General features: G+C 42.8%; 1 protein-coding gene across 5 annotated transcripts in view; it reads right to left on the bottom strand.

Moving 5' to 3' along the window:
- Positions 1 to 14,316, bottom strand: part of sugct (succinyl-CoA:glutarate-CoA transferase) — a 528,034-nt gene that overhangs the window by 136,901 nt on the left and 376,817 nt on the right. For 4 of the 5 annotated variants that reach the window (XM_073032218.1, XM_073032624.1, XM_073032311.1 and 1 more), the window contains one exon: positions 10,963 to 11,026. The exons of the other annotated variant lie outside the window; for it this stretch is intronic. In XM_073032218.1, the coding sequence (XP_072888319.1) occupies positions 10,963 to 11,026 (64 nt within the window). The remainder of the gene's footprint in view (positions 1 to 10,962; positions 11,027 to 14,316) is intronic. 5 annotated transcript variants of the gene reach the window in all.

Here is a 14,316-nt window from a genome sequence, read left to right as displayed (position 1 = left end):
TAAATATCACTAGTGTATCTGCTTCCACCACTGACTCAGGCAGTGCATTCCACGCACCAACCACTCTCTGAGTGAAAAACCTTCTTCTAATATCCCCCTTGAACTTCCCTCCCCTTACTCCCCAATCTTTAACATTCCAAGGAATAAAGTCCTAACCTAATCGACCTTTCCTTTTAACTCAGGTCTTCACAATCCCAGTAAGTTTTCTCTGAACTCTTTCAGCGTTATTTACATCTTTCCTGTAGGAAAGTTGTACACTGATACAGTATTGTGGGCAATGCAGAAGATTGCCAAAGGATACACGGGGCTATAGATCAAAGATTAAAGACTAGCATTATTTTTCACATATAAATGGAAAGACCAAACATTCAGAGAAATATGTAATTTGCATCAATGACCAACACAGTCTGAGGATTGTGCAGGGGCAGCCTGAAAGCATCACCATGCTTCTAGTGCCAAGGTTGCATACCCACACCCACTGACCCTAACCTGCTCGTCTTTGGAATGTGAGTGGAAACTCACGCGGTCACGGGGACAACATGCAAACTCCTTACGGACAGCAGCGGGAATCAACCCTCAATTGGTGATTGCTGGCAATGTAAAGCGATTGCGCTAAACACTATATAACCACACAGTCCCATGATTAACAGCTGCTCTTACTATCGCTGGATTAGCATTAATATTTATCATTGTCAGACTAACAGTGCCATTTTAATAGTGTATTAGCAACAGGACTATTTTAAATTCTATTTCGTATTACTGACAGAGCAAGGCTAAGCATCTTAATAAATATTGTTGGATTAACAGTGTTACCCAATATCAATGGATTAACACCATTACTCAGTTTCAGGACTCTTACTAATTCTGGATTAGCAGCATGTCTAACTACCACTAAGATTTTCGTTCTTTCGTTATGTGCTGTGTGGTATCACGTGGGTGACCATGGTCTTTCCATGACCGTGATTGTTCTTGGGAAATTTTTCTACAGAAGTGGTTTGCCATTGCCTTCTTCTGGGCAGTGTCTTTACCAGATGAGTAATCCCAACCATTATCAATACTCTTCAGAGATTGTTTGCCTGGTGTCAGTGGTTGCATAACCAGGACTTGTGATATGCACCAGCTGCTCATACGACCATCTCTCATGGCTTCATGTGACCTTGATCGGGGGTGGAGGGGGGGGGGGTTCTAAGCCAGTGCTACATCTTGCCCTAGGGTGACCTACAGGCTAGTGGAGGGAAGGAGCACCTTACACCTCCTTTGGTTAGAGACGCACCTCCACCCCAACACCCGACTAGGATAATAATGCTACTATATATCTTTGTAGTAAAGATCACTATATAACATTAGCAATTAACATTACTGAATTAATATAAATTATCACTATGTACCAGCACTAATAAATAGTCTTGGATGGTCAACAGCAAGTAACCACATACAGTCAGATCATTATGCACAGAAACAGGCACTTTGGCCCATCTAGTCACTGTCAAATTCATATTCTGCCTAGTTCCATTGGCCCACAACCAGAACATATCCGTCTATACCCCTTCCATTCATGTACAGTACTTCCTTTTAAACGCTGAAGTCTTCAGCTATTGCAGGCAGCTCATTCCATACTCTCACCACCCTCTGAATGAAAATGGTTCTCCTCATGTTCTTCTTCTATTTTTTCACCTTTCACCTTTAACCCATGACTGCTAGTTCTAGTCCCACCCAACACCAGTGGGAAAACCCTGCTTGCATTGACCTTATCTATACCCCTTATAATTTTGTACACCTCCATCAAATCTCCTCTCAATTTTCTACATTCCAAGGAATAATGTCCTAACCTATTCAACCTTTCCCTACAAACTCAAGTCGTCCAGGCCTGCAACATCCTTGTAAATATTTTTCTGTACTCTTTCAATCTTATTAATATCTATACATTAGGATTGATATCCTATTAGAAAGGTACCAATAAGATCGAAAAAGTGCAGAGATTTACTCATACAAACACGCTGGAGGAACTCAGCAGGTCAGACAGCATCTGTGGAAATGAGCAGTCAACGTTTTGGGCCGAGACCCTTCGTCAGGACTGAAAGAAGGAGAGGGGCAGGGGCCCTATAAAGAAGGTGGGAAGGAGAAAGCTGGTGGGTGCCAGGTGTAAAACCAATCAGAGGAAAGATCAAGGGGAAGCAGGGAGGGGATAGGCAGGGAAGGTGAAGAAGGAATTTAAGGGGAAAGCACTATGGGTAGTAGAAGAAGGCAGAATCATAAGAGAGGTGATAGGCAGCTGGAAGAGGAGGCAGAGTGAAAGTGGGATGAGGGAAGGGAGAGGGAGGGAATTACTGGAAGTTGAAGAATTCGATGTTCATACCAAGGGGCTGGAGACTACCCAGACGGTATATGAGATGTTGCTCCTCCAACCTGAGTTTGGCCTCATTATGGCAGTAGAGGAGGCCAGGTATGGACATAGCTGAATGGGAATGTGAAGCAGAGTTGAAGTGGGTGGCAACTGGAAGATCCTGTCTGTTGTGGCGGATGGAGCAGAGGTGCTCAATGAAGCGGTCCCCCAATCTGCGTCAGGTCTTGCTGATGTAGAGGAGGCCACACCGGGAGCACCGGATGCAATAGATGACCCCAACAGACTCACAAGTGAAGTGTTGCCTCACCTGGAAGGACTGTTTGGGGCCCTGAATGGTGGTAAGAGAGGAGGCGTAGGGACAGGTGTAGCACTTATGCTACTTGACTGCTCGTTTCCATGGATGCTGCCCGACCTGCTGAGTTCCGCCAGCGTGTTTGTACATGTTGATTTGACCCACAGCATCTGCAGTGTACTTTGTGTTTGCAGAGATTTACTATTGTAGGTTTAATAACCTTGAGCAAGTACAAAGATGGAATGATACTGTGATTTATTTATTTAGTTAAACATAACACACGTGGTTAAAACTGAGCTTGAATTATTTAATAACATTACCTTAATGAAATTACTTGACAGTACTGGATTATTTTGTTAGATTAACTACATCAATGTAATGATATTACTTAATTCCACAGAGCAATTATGCAATATCCTAGTTATGGATTAAAAACATAGAACGATCCATAACATTTATTGGAGATCTCTTTATTTTACAATACAGTGTGGAGTAGGACCTTCCACTACACCTCCCCAGCAACCAAACAACCTTGATTAATCCTAACCTAATCATGGGACAATTTACAATAACCAATAAACCTACCCGGAATGTCTTTGGATTGTGGGAGGAAACCAGAAGACCCGAAGAAAACCCATTTAAAGCTTTGTCTCTTCGTAGGGTCACCCACGGCAAACAGGTCAAAGGGTAGAGGCCAGAGTAAGAGTGGTCCACCAGTCCTCCAGGTTCGGGGGTTCAGCTCAGGGCTGACCACACTGACTGGTAAAACAACACTGTTACAGAAACAGCAATGAAAAGTCTTTCTACATGTGTGATAGAAAAACCTTCACTGATGCCCTAAACACCTGCAGCTTTTATGGCAACAGCAACAAACAATCCTCCTACATCTGTGTAGGACGGTATTCCTGAGTCTCCACCTGGGACTTGCATGACTGACAGTAGTGAAAACCAAGAGGAAGCTACTGACATGATGAAGGAAGCCCTAAACACACACACACCAAGACCAATGGCAAAGGACAGACAGAGATGGAAGAACTTCACTGCTGCCCGAAATGCCCGAAGGCATTACAAACAGTAAGCAATTAAGTAAAATTAAGAATAGTAGTCACAGGTTTGTAATGCTGCCAAATACTACTGGATTAGAAATGCTAATTAATATTAGTGGGTTAATGGCCATGTGCACTGTGACGGGTTTAAGGTATTCTAATAGGATTAATAGGAAGGCTGACAGATTTGCTGATTGACAGAACATGGGATGGTGCAGCACAGTGCCGACCCTTTAACCTACTCTAAAATCAATCTAACCTGAATTTACGGCAAATTTACAGCTGGATTAACAACAATACTTAGTTTTCAGAGTTTAATGCTTTATTATTGCTAGAAAACAGAAATATCATTAACTATCAGTACAAATTCTTCACTGGATAACAGATGATTTATTTTTTGTGACGAGAGGCCTAGGCAAGGATGGTAAGGACCCAAGTGCTGGAGTATCCCAGTCTAGACTTGAGACAAGATTTCAAGATCGAGATGAGAGCAGGGTCATTGACTCGATGATAGATGGAACCCAGATGAGACAGAAATCCAAAAACACAATCGCAGAATGAACTAGAGTTGAGGTGACGATTAAGCACTGAAACCGAGTTGAGGTGCTCTTTAAATCTTAAAAAGATGCCTGCCAATTAGCGGAGCGTGCCTGAATCTTTATAGGGGCTGCACCAGCTATCCATACTCTGAAGAATCGAGCATCTCAAGCTCAGAAGCTGACGTGGTCCAGTGCACACTGTCACAATTTTTGTTGTAGTGATAGGATTTATCAATAACACTAAATAGCAGATGTAATTATTATTGATAGATTATCAACATATTAATTTCACTAGTTTAGCAACAATAATTAATATATCTGGAATAACAAGGTGCATATCTGGAGTATTGTGTACAGTTTTGGTCTCCAGGGTTAAGGAAGGACATCCTGGCTGTAGAGGAAGTGCAGCGTAGATTCACGAAGTTAATTCCTGGGATGTCTGGACTGTCTTACGCAGAGAGGTTAGAGAGACTGGGCTTGTACACCTTGGAATTAAGGAGATTGAGAGGGGATCTGATTGAAACATATAAGATTATTAAGGGATTGGACAAGATAGAGGCAGGAAATATGTTCCAGATGCTGGGAGAGTCCAGTACCAGAGGGCATGGTTTGAGAATAAGGGGTAGGTCATTTAGGACAGAGTTAAGGAAAAACTTCTTCTCCCAGAGAGCTGTGGGGGTCTGGAATGCACTGCCTCGGAAGGTAGTGGAGGCCAATTCTCTGGATGCTTTCAAGAAGGAGCTAGATAGGTATCTTATGGATAGGGGAATCAAGGGATATGGGGACAAGGCAGGAACAGGGTATTGATAGTAATTGATCAGCCATGATCTCAAAATGGCGGTGCAGGCTCGAAGGGCCGAATGGTCTACTTCTGCACCTATTGTCTATTGTCTATATAATACTGCTGAATTAATATCTTCACTTAATATTAATGAATTAACACAGAATTCAATACTGCATTACTAAGTAGTCCTTAATAATACTGGCTAATTAGTCATAGAACCATAGAGTAATATAGCATGAAACCAGGCCCTTCGGCTCAACTGGTCCATGCTGACCACAGCATCCTCCCTGCTAGTCCCAGTTCCCTGCATTCAGCCCATAACCCTCAAGCCCTTCTCGTCCATATATCTATCCAAATGCCTCTTAAATGTTGTAATTATACCTGCCTTGACCAGTTCCTCTGGTCCCTTGTTCCAGATACTCATGCCCCTCTGTATAAAAGAAGCTTCACATTTCTCCCTTCTTGTCTTGCATCTGTACTCTCTAGTTTTTGATTCCCCTCCCTGAGGAAAAATCTATCACTGCTCACCTTATCCATACCAATCATGATTGATTTAAACCTCTATGAGTTCACCCCTCTTTCTTCTGTGCTGCACACTGCCCACCTCCACCATAACTCAGGCCTACAGTCCAGGTAGCACCATGGTCGATCTCTTCTCCGGTGTGACAATGTCTTTCAGCAAACTGCACTCGTACTTCCAGGTCCCTCTGTTCCACAACACTGAGCACTGCACTTCCAATCTCCGTCTGAGTCTAGTTCGATTGCCCAAAATGCATTACATACAGGTTGGGATTGCGATGTTGTGAACGAGCTCTGATGACGCCGGAAACACGGTGGCACTTGCAGACACTGCAGCTGAGGTACAGTCGATGTGACATACAGTTCAAAGTGCATCATTGGTAAATTGGTTTATTATTGTAACACGTAGTAACGTTCAGGGAAAATCCTGTCTTGCATGATGCTCATACAGACCAATTCATTACAACAGTACATTGAGATAGTGCAAGGGAAAATTATTACAGAGTGCAGAGTGAAGTGTAGCAGTTAGAGAGAAAGTGCATTACAGGTAGACAATATGGTGCAAGGTCATTATGAGGTAGATTGTGAGGATAGCAGACGATCTTAGCCTATTAGGGGACTACTCATGTTGTCTTATAACAGTGGTATAGAAGCTTTATGGATGGCAGGGTGGAGATATGTCTCTACAAAAGGAGGAGTATGGTGCTCCTTCCCTCCATTAGCCTGCAGGTCTTCCTTGAGCAAGGTGTTGAACCTGCTTAGCTCCCCACTCCCCCAATTATGATCACATGAAGCCATGGAAGGAGGTGGTGGTTGGTTGTATAAGGAACTGGAGCACATCATGCCCTGGTTATGTGACCACGGACTCCAGGTGGACAATTGCAGAAGAGTACTGATAATGGCTGGGGTCACCCATATTGTAAAGACACTGAAGACTAAGATCACCCACATCATACAACACGGCACTTAATGATGACGATGATAGAAACTATCTTTGAGCCTGGTGGTACACGCTTTCAGACTTTTGTATCTTCTGCCCAATTGGGTGTCTAGGGTGGGAGGGGTCTTTGATTACACTGGATGCTTTACTAAGGCAGTGAGAAGTGTAGATAAATTCCATGGAGAGGAGGATGTGCTGAGCTGCGTCCACAACTCTCTGAGTGTTTTTTATGGTAACATGATGCTTTCTATGGTGGATCGATCAAAATTAGGGTCATAGAATCATAGAAAAATACAGCACAGAAATAGTCCCTTTGGCCCATCATAGCATTTGATAGGTGATTGCATTTAAACCATTTCCACACTCTCATCACCCTCTATGTGAAGAAGTCCCCCTCATGTTCCCCTTACACATTTCACCTTTCACTCTTAATTCATGACCTCTAGCTGTGATACCATCCAACCTCAGTGGAAAAAGCCTGTTTGCATTTACCCTATCTATACCCCTCCTAATTTGGTATACCTCCATCAAATCTCCTCTCAATCTTCAAAATAAAGAATTAGTGAGGGTTATAGGGGACATGAGAAATTGCTTTAGCCTCCTGAGGAAGTAGAGGCATTGGTGTGTTGTCTTGTCCTTGACATCTACGTGGTTGGACCAGGACAGACTACTGGAGATAGTTACTCCTAGGAACACAAAGCTCTCAACCTACTCAACCTCAGTACCATTGATGTAAACAAGAGCATGCGCACTGCCCCCCTCCTTCCTGATGTCAATGCCCAGCTTTTTACTGACTCTGAAAGCAAAGGTTATTGCCATGACACCACGTCACTAAACAATCCATCTCCTTTCTGTACTCTGACTCACGGTTTCTTGAGGTGATGGTAGGAAGGTCAGCTAGGACAGTAACTTTCTCAGGCAGGTTCAGGGTTGTAAGCAGAACAATTAGACAGGTTAATACATTTGGGCAGGTTAACATAATTAGGCAAATTGACAGAGCTCGGCAGGTTTAGCGAGGTTGTGTTTTCATAAGCCAGGACAACTTGATCTTCTTTTGCAATAAAATATATCTCCGTGATCAAGTGGCTAGCAACCACTGAATAAACACAGTGCAGCTGCTAGGCTCCTAGTAACTATGTGTTTAAGGATCACTGAGCATATATGCTAAACTCTGTGATAATATATACGCAGTGACCATTTTATTAAGTACCTCCTGTACTTATTAAAGTGACCACTGAATTTATACAGCGACAACTGTAAGTCAATTAGAATGAGCCAGGTAACACTCTGGGTCCTCATGATACATCAGATTTTGAGATTGAGATGAGAGCAGGGTCATTAACTTGATGCTAGACGGAACCCAGATGAGACAGAAATCCAAAAACACAATCGCAGAATGAACTAGAGTTGAGGTGACGATTAAGCACCGAAACCAAGTTCAGATTAGCTTTATTTGTCGCATGTACATCGACACATGCAGTAAAATGCGTGGTTTTGTGTCACTGACCAACACAGTCTGCTAGGAGCAGCCCACGAGTGCCGCCACGCTTCCAGCACCGACATTGCATGCCCACTACTTACTAACCCTCAGTCTTCGGAACACGGGAGGAAACCAGGGTGCTTGAAGGAGACCCATGTGGCCACAGGGAGACATCACTAATTTCTTACAGGCACTGGTGGGAATTGAACCCTGATCTTACAACCATGTACTGTCAAGAAATTGCACTAACGTGCAGCCCTGTTAAGATTTAATATCCACAATGTGCCGTTATGGTAAAAATTTAATTTCAGCCATGCTCTTAAAAGTTTTGAAATCTTGAAAAGGTATTGCCTCAAAAAGAGAATATCTATCATTAAGTACCCCTACTACCTTCTTCTCATTGCTACCATCAGGGAGAGGGTACAGGAGGCTGAAGACAAAATACTCAATAGTTCAGGTATAGCTTCTTCCCTCCGCCATCAGATTTCTGAACAGTCCACGAACCCTGAACACGACCTCACTATTTTACTCTCTTTTTGCACTACATATTTATTTAAAAAAATTTTTTTTTGTAACTTACGTAATTGTTTTTATGTATCGTACTGTACTGTTGTTGCAAGGCACCAAATTTCGCAACACATGTCAGTGATAATAAACCTGATTCTTTAACCACGCAACTTTTTAAGCAGACATTCCCAACAATACAACCTTAGTGGTGGTGGCATCCGTCGGTCTCGAGAGACCATGGATCTGCGCCTGGAGTTTCCCGGGCGCAGGCCTGGGCAGGGTTGTATGGGAGACCGGCAGTTGCCCAAGCTGCAGGCCTTCCCCTCTCCACGCCACCGATGTTGTCCAAGGGAAGGGCACGAGGACCTATGCAGCTTGACACCGGTGACGTCGCAGAGCAATGTGTTGTTAAGTGCCTTGCTCAAGGACACAAACACGCTGCCTCAGCTGAGGCTCGAACCAGTGACCTTCAGGTTACTAGTCTGATGCCTTGCCCACTAGGCCACGCACCAACACACAACATTAGTACTGCTGGTTCAATTAATTGTATTTACTCACAGTGTTACAGATTCAGAGATTCAAAGTACATTTATTATCAAAGGCTGTATGCAGTATATAATCCTGAGACTTGTCTTCCTCAGAGACAGTCACGAAACAAAGAAACATCGTGGAATCCGTTCAAAGAAAACATCAAGCTCCCAGCGCACAAAAAAAAACAGAACAAATCGTGCAAACAGCAAAAACCAAGCGAAAAACACAGAATGTAAAACATCAAACCATTGAATACCAGAGGAGTATTAACATTCATTAATGTGGTTGAAATAATGAAAAATCTTAGGATCATAGCAACGATAAACACAGAATTGAAAGCATCATTTAAAACATTGAATTTAACAGAATTCAATTAGATTAACAGAATTATTCAAGGCTCCAGCACTGTTGATGCTACGGGATAATTCTGCATAAAAATCAGTCTAAGCAGTTTGGTTACAGCAATCTGCTGCTAGAATATTTCAGTATTATTGAGTGGGGAGGGGAAGGGAACTCTAGCTCAAAGGTTAAGAGACTAATTGGAAATGAATTGCCTGTTAACCTCTCTTGCTTTCTGCCCTATCGTGGATCTTCTCTTTTCATCTCTCCTCCATTCCACTTATATGCTTATAGAACACAGAACACTGCAGCGCAGTACAGGACTTTCGGCCTACAATGTTGTGTCGATCTTATAACCTACCCCAAGATCAATCTGGCTCTTCCTTCACACTTACAGCCTGCCATTTCCTTATCATCAACGTGCCTGTCTAAAGGTCTCTCAAATGTCGCTAATGTATCTGCGTCTACCAGCATTCCTGGTAGGGTGTTCCATGCACCGACCACTGATAACCCCTCTATACTTTCTTCCTTATCTTAAAGTTTTGCCCCTTGATACTAGCCATTTCTGCCCTGGGAAAAAGTCTCTGACTATTTATTCAACCTATACTTCTTATCATCTTGTAAACCTCTAGCAAGTCACCTCTCATCTTCCTTCACTCCAAAGAGAAAATCTCTAACTCACTCAGCCTTTCCTCAGGTTTATGTACACCCCTCAAGCATAACACATCTCTATATTTTGTCTAGTTATAATGAAAGGTTACCAACCAGAGTGATCCTTCCCATGGGGATCGTAGCTTCTGTGATAACAGAAGGCTTCAATATTCTTGTCGAGTTTTCCAAAGAGAGGTTCACCAAGAAGAGACTTCTTTTTGGAAGAGTTATGTAACCCCTTTGGAGTGGTGTGGTCAATGGGTCACACCAGACCTCAATAGCCTTGCATTAACATCAATCTTCCAAAGGTTCTACTGGCACGGTAGCATAGTGGTTGGCATGGTAGCTGATGCACCATCAATAACTCTCGGAGATGGGAGGCGAACGATAGGCTTTCATTAGCAGCAAAAGGGAGCACGGCATCTCGGAGACTGAGGGAGGAGCAGTGCCTCCAATCGCCTTTATACAGGGGTCTGTGGGAGGAGCCACAGGAGCAGTCAGCAGAGGGGCATGTCCAGACAGGTGGACATAGTTTACCACAGTAGCATAGTGGTTAGCACGATACTTTATAGTAGAAGGCAACATAGGTTCAATTCCCGTCGCCACACATTCTCCCCGTGACCGCATTAATTTTCTCTGGGTGCTCGGGTTTCCTCCCACAATCCAAAGACATACTGTTTGGTAGGTGAATTAGTCATTGTAAATTGTCCCATGATTAGGCTAGGATTAAATCAGGGGTGTGCCTTGAAGGGCCTATTCTGCACTGCATGTCCATAAATAAATTAAGAAGTTCAACAACATAAGCCAAAGTGAAGAAGAAAGCCACAGTAAATACAGAAATTATTGGTGCTTCTGTTATATTTTTGAAGATCTCTGCTTGCACAGTAAACACTGAAATATTTGTTTATTACTTTACTTGGCTAACAACAGAACACAGCAGCAAGGGATGTTTAGTTGTGCTCTAATGAAGAAAAGAGACCTTTAACCTACCTGGAACAGCTATGTTCCCTGCCGTTGGATGGTACATTTCTAAAATGAGGTCATTGTGTATAACCTAGAAAAAAGAAATAAATATAGCCTTAGCTGCACAGTATGTCACAAATTGTGAGTATTTGGCCACTTAAGAGTCAGCGACTATTCTTATAAAAATCTACTCGGAAAATATATGGCCTTCTGCTATAAAATTCTATAATCCCAGGGAGAATGGGCAATAATTTTGCAGCCTTGATTCTCACTCCATGCCCCCGTAAGCAGAGCCTCCCACTGGGAGCAGAAGGTTGTGGAAAAAGCTCAATAGACTGAAATAGTGGCTGTCATATAAAGGATATCATGTCAGTTGAGCAAACGCTCTAAAATGCCAGACTTATAATTAAATATCTAATGATTAATAAGCATTAAACTACTGAAATATCCTACATCAAAATAAAAGTATATTTATTTCATTAGGAGTTTGAGGAGATTTGCTACATCACTAAAGACTAGCACATTTCTACAGATGCACCATGGAGAGCATTCTAACTGGTTGCATCATGCCAGCTCTGGAGGTGCCAATGTGCAGGATCGGAAAAAGCTGTAAAGTTATTAACTCAGTCATTTCCATCATCGGCACTAGCATCCTCATCATCAAGGACATCTTCAAATGATAATTTCTCAAAAAGTGGTATCCTTCATTAAGGACCCACACTACCACCTTCTTCTCATTACTACCATCAGGAAGGAGAAGCATGAGCCTGAAGAGACACACTGAACGTTTTAGGAACAGCTTCTACCCCTCTGCTATCAGATTTCTGAATGGACAATCAACCCACGAACAGCATCAATTTTACTCTTTTTTTGCACTATTTATTTATTTTGTATTTCTTATTGTAGCTTCCAATATTTTTTAATGCATTACCCAGTACTGCTACCAGAAATTTTATAACATGATTCTCACTCTGATTGAATGGCTCATAATGTTTCAAAGGTGCCCATTAATAGATTCTTTGATATATAAATTTTATCACTATTTTGAGGAAAATTTGGTTTTGAAATTGAGAGTGCTTTATTAGATCTTCAGCAAATGCCTGCATTCAACTGCTCTGGATCATCTTGCACCGTAGACACGGGAAGCACATTTCACATCAACACTCTATATTACGTCACACACAAATTGCTGTTGAAATGCTCCTACGTGGAACAGTATTTCAGTTACTGCACGACCATGCACCCCTGCAGCTAGGAGGGAACGGTGCACAAAATGCTGGAAGAACAAAGTAGGTCAGGCAGCATCTATAGAGTTGACATAATATCTTTATCTTTATTACTTTATTGTCGCCAAACAATTGATACTAAAGCATACAATCATCACAGTGATATTTGATTCTGCACTTCGCGCTCCCTGGAGTACAAATCGATAGTAAAATGATAAAAATTTAAATTATAAATCATAAATAGAAAATAGAAAAGGTAAAGTAAAATAGTGCAAAAATAAAACCGAGAGACAGGTCCGGATATTTGGAAGGTACGGCCCAGATCCGGGTCAGGATCCGTTCAGCAGTCTTATCACAGTTGGAAAGAAGCTGTTCCCATATCTGGCCGTACGAGTCTTCAAGCTCCTAAACCTTCTCCCGGAAGGAAGAGGGACAAAAAGTGTGTTGGCTGGGTGGGTCATGTCCTTGATTATTCTGGCAGCACTGCTCCAACAGCGTGCAGTGTAAAGTGAGTCCAAGGATGGAAGATTGGTTTGTGTGATGTGCTGGGCTATGTTCACGATCTTCTGCAGCTTCTCCCGGTTGTTGGACAGGACAACTTCCATATCAGGCTGTGATTCACCCTAGAAGAATGCTTTCTACGGTGCATCTGTGAAAATTAGTGAGGGTTTTAGGGGCCGGCCAAATATCTTCAGCTTTCTCAGGAAGTAAAGGCGCTGATATTGAGATAGGATTCTTCATTTCTATTTCCATAACATTTTTTTTTTGAACAGTCAGGGTTGTTAGCTCTGAGCTGAATCCCCTATACCTGGAGAACCAGCATATGATGAGAAGAGAGGCCAACTCCACATTCAAGACAGCACTTCATTGGACCCTGAAGGGCAGAGGACACCAAAGACAACTTGGTGTCATACAATAGAGGCAGAAATGAAGATCCTGTACCATACCTGGGGCACAATAGAGAAGATGGCCAAGGACAGGCAGAGATGGAGGGACTTCACTGTTGTTCTAAATGCCAGTGGTGTGACAAGCATTTGACAACAATGATGATGATGATAATATTGAGACAAGTGATTCTGCAAATGCTGGAACTCCAGAGTATCGCACACAACACTCTGGAGGGATTCAGCTTGGCAGGCAGCTTCAACGGAGAAGAATAAACAGTTGATATAATATTGAGACAAGAGATTCTGTAACCCTGGTCATTGACCATGATTGCCTACATGATAAGGCCTCTTTAATCAAGGTTGGAGATCCCATCCTTGTGAAAGATTTGAAGTACATTTATTATCAAAGTACACATGTAAGACCATAAGACAAAGGAGCAGAAGTCGGCCGTTCAGCCCACCGAGTCTGCTCCGCCATTTTATCATGAGCTGATCCATCCTCCCATTTAGTCGCACTCCCCAGCCTTCTCACCATAACCTTTGATGCCCTGGCTACTCAGATGCCTATGTATATAGTACACAACCTTGAAATTTGTATTCATGCAGGCAGCCACAAAAAAAAAAGCCTTTAAAAGACTTACCCCACTTCACAAGACCATCAAACAACCAATGTGCAAAATAAAAGATCGCACAAACAATATAAAGTAAGCAAAGAACATTAACCACAGTCATTTCAGTTCATTCTACTCATGATCATCATCACGTGCCATGTCGAATGATGCAGTCATACATTCTGGTTGGGCAACCACTGATGCTAGGCAATCTCTGAAGAGTACTGGTAACGGCTGGGGTCATTCAGCTTGTAACGATACCGCCCAGAAGAAGGCATGGACTTTCATCATGATTGCTCTTGGCAAGTTTTTCTACAGAAGTGGCTTGTCATTGCCTTCTTCTGGGCAGTGTCTCTACAAGAAAGGTGGCCCCAGCCATTATCAATACTCTCCAGAGGTTGTCTGCCTGGTGTCAGTGGTCGCATTACTAGGATTTGTGATATGCACCAGCTGCTCATACGGCCATTCACCACCTGCATACATGACTTCATGGGACCCTGATCGGCGGGGTGGGCTGAGCTAAGCAGGTGCTACACCTTGCCCACGGGTGACCTGCAGGATAGTGCAGGGAAGGAGTGCCTTACATCTCCTTTGGTAGAGACGTATCTCCACTCTGCCATCCGTCATTCTACTACCTACAACAGAAACAGCCTGCCA

Source organism: Hemitrygon akajei, chromosome 1 (assembly GCF_048418815.1).
Source record: "Hemitrygon akajei chromosome 1, sHemAka1.3, whole genome shotgun sequence".
Classification (NCBI taxonomy): Eukaryota; Metazoa; Chordata; class Chondrichthyes; order Myliobatiformes; family Dasyatidae; genus Hemitrygon; species Hemitrygon akajei.
Note: the sequence above shows the minus strand (reverse complement) of the source record. Positions and strands in the feature narration are given on the sequence as shown.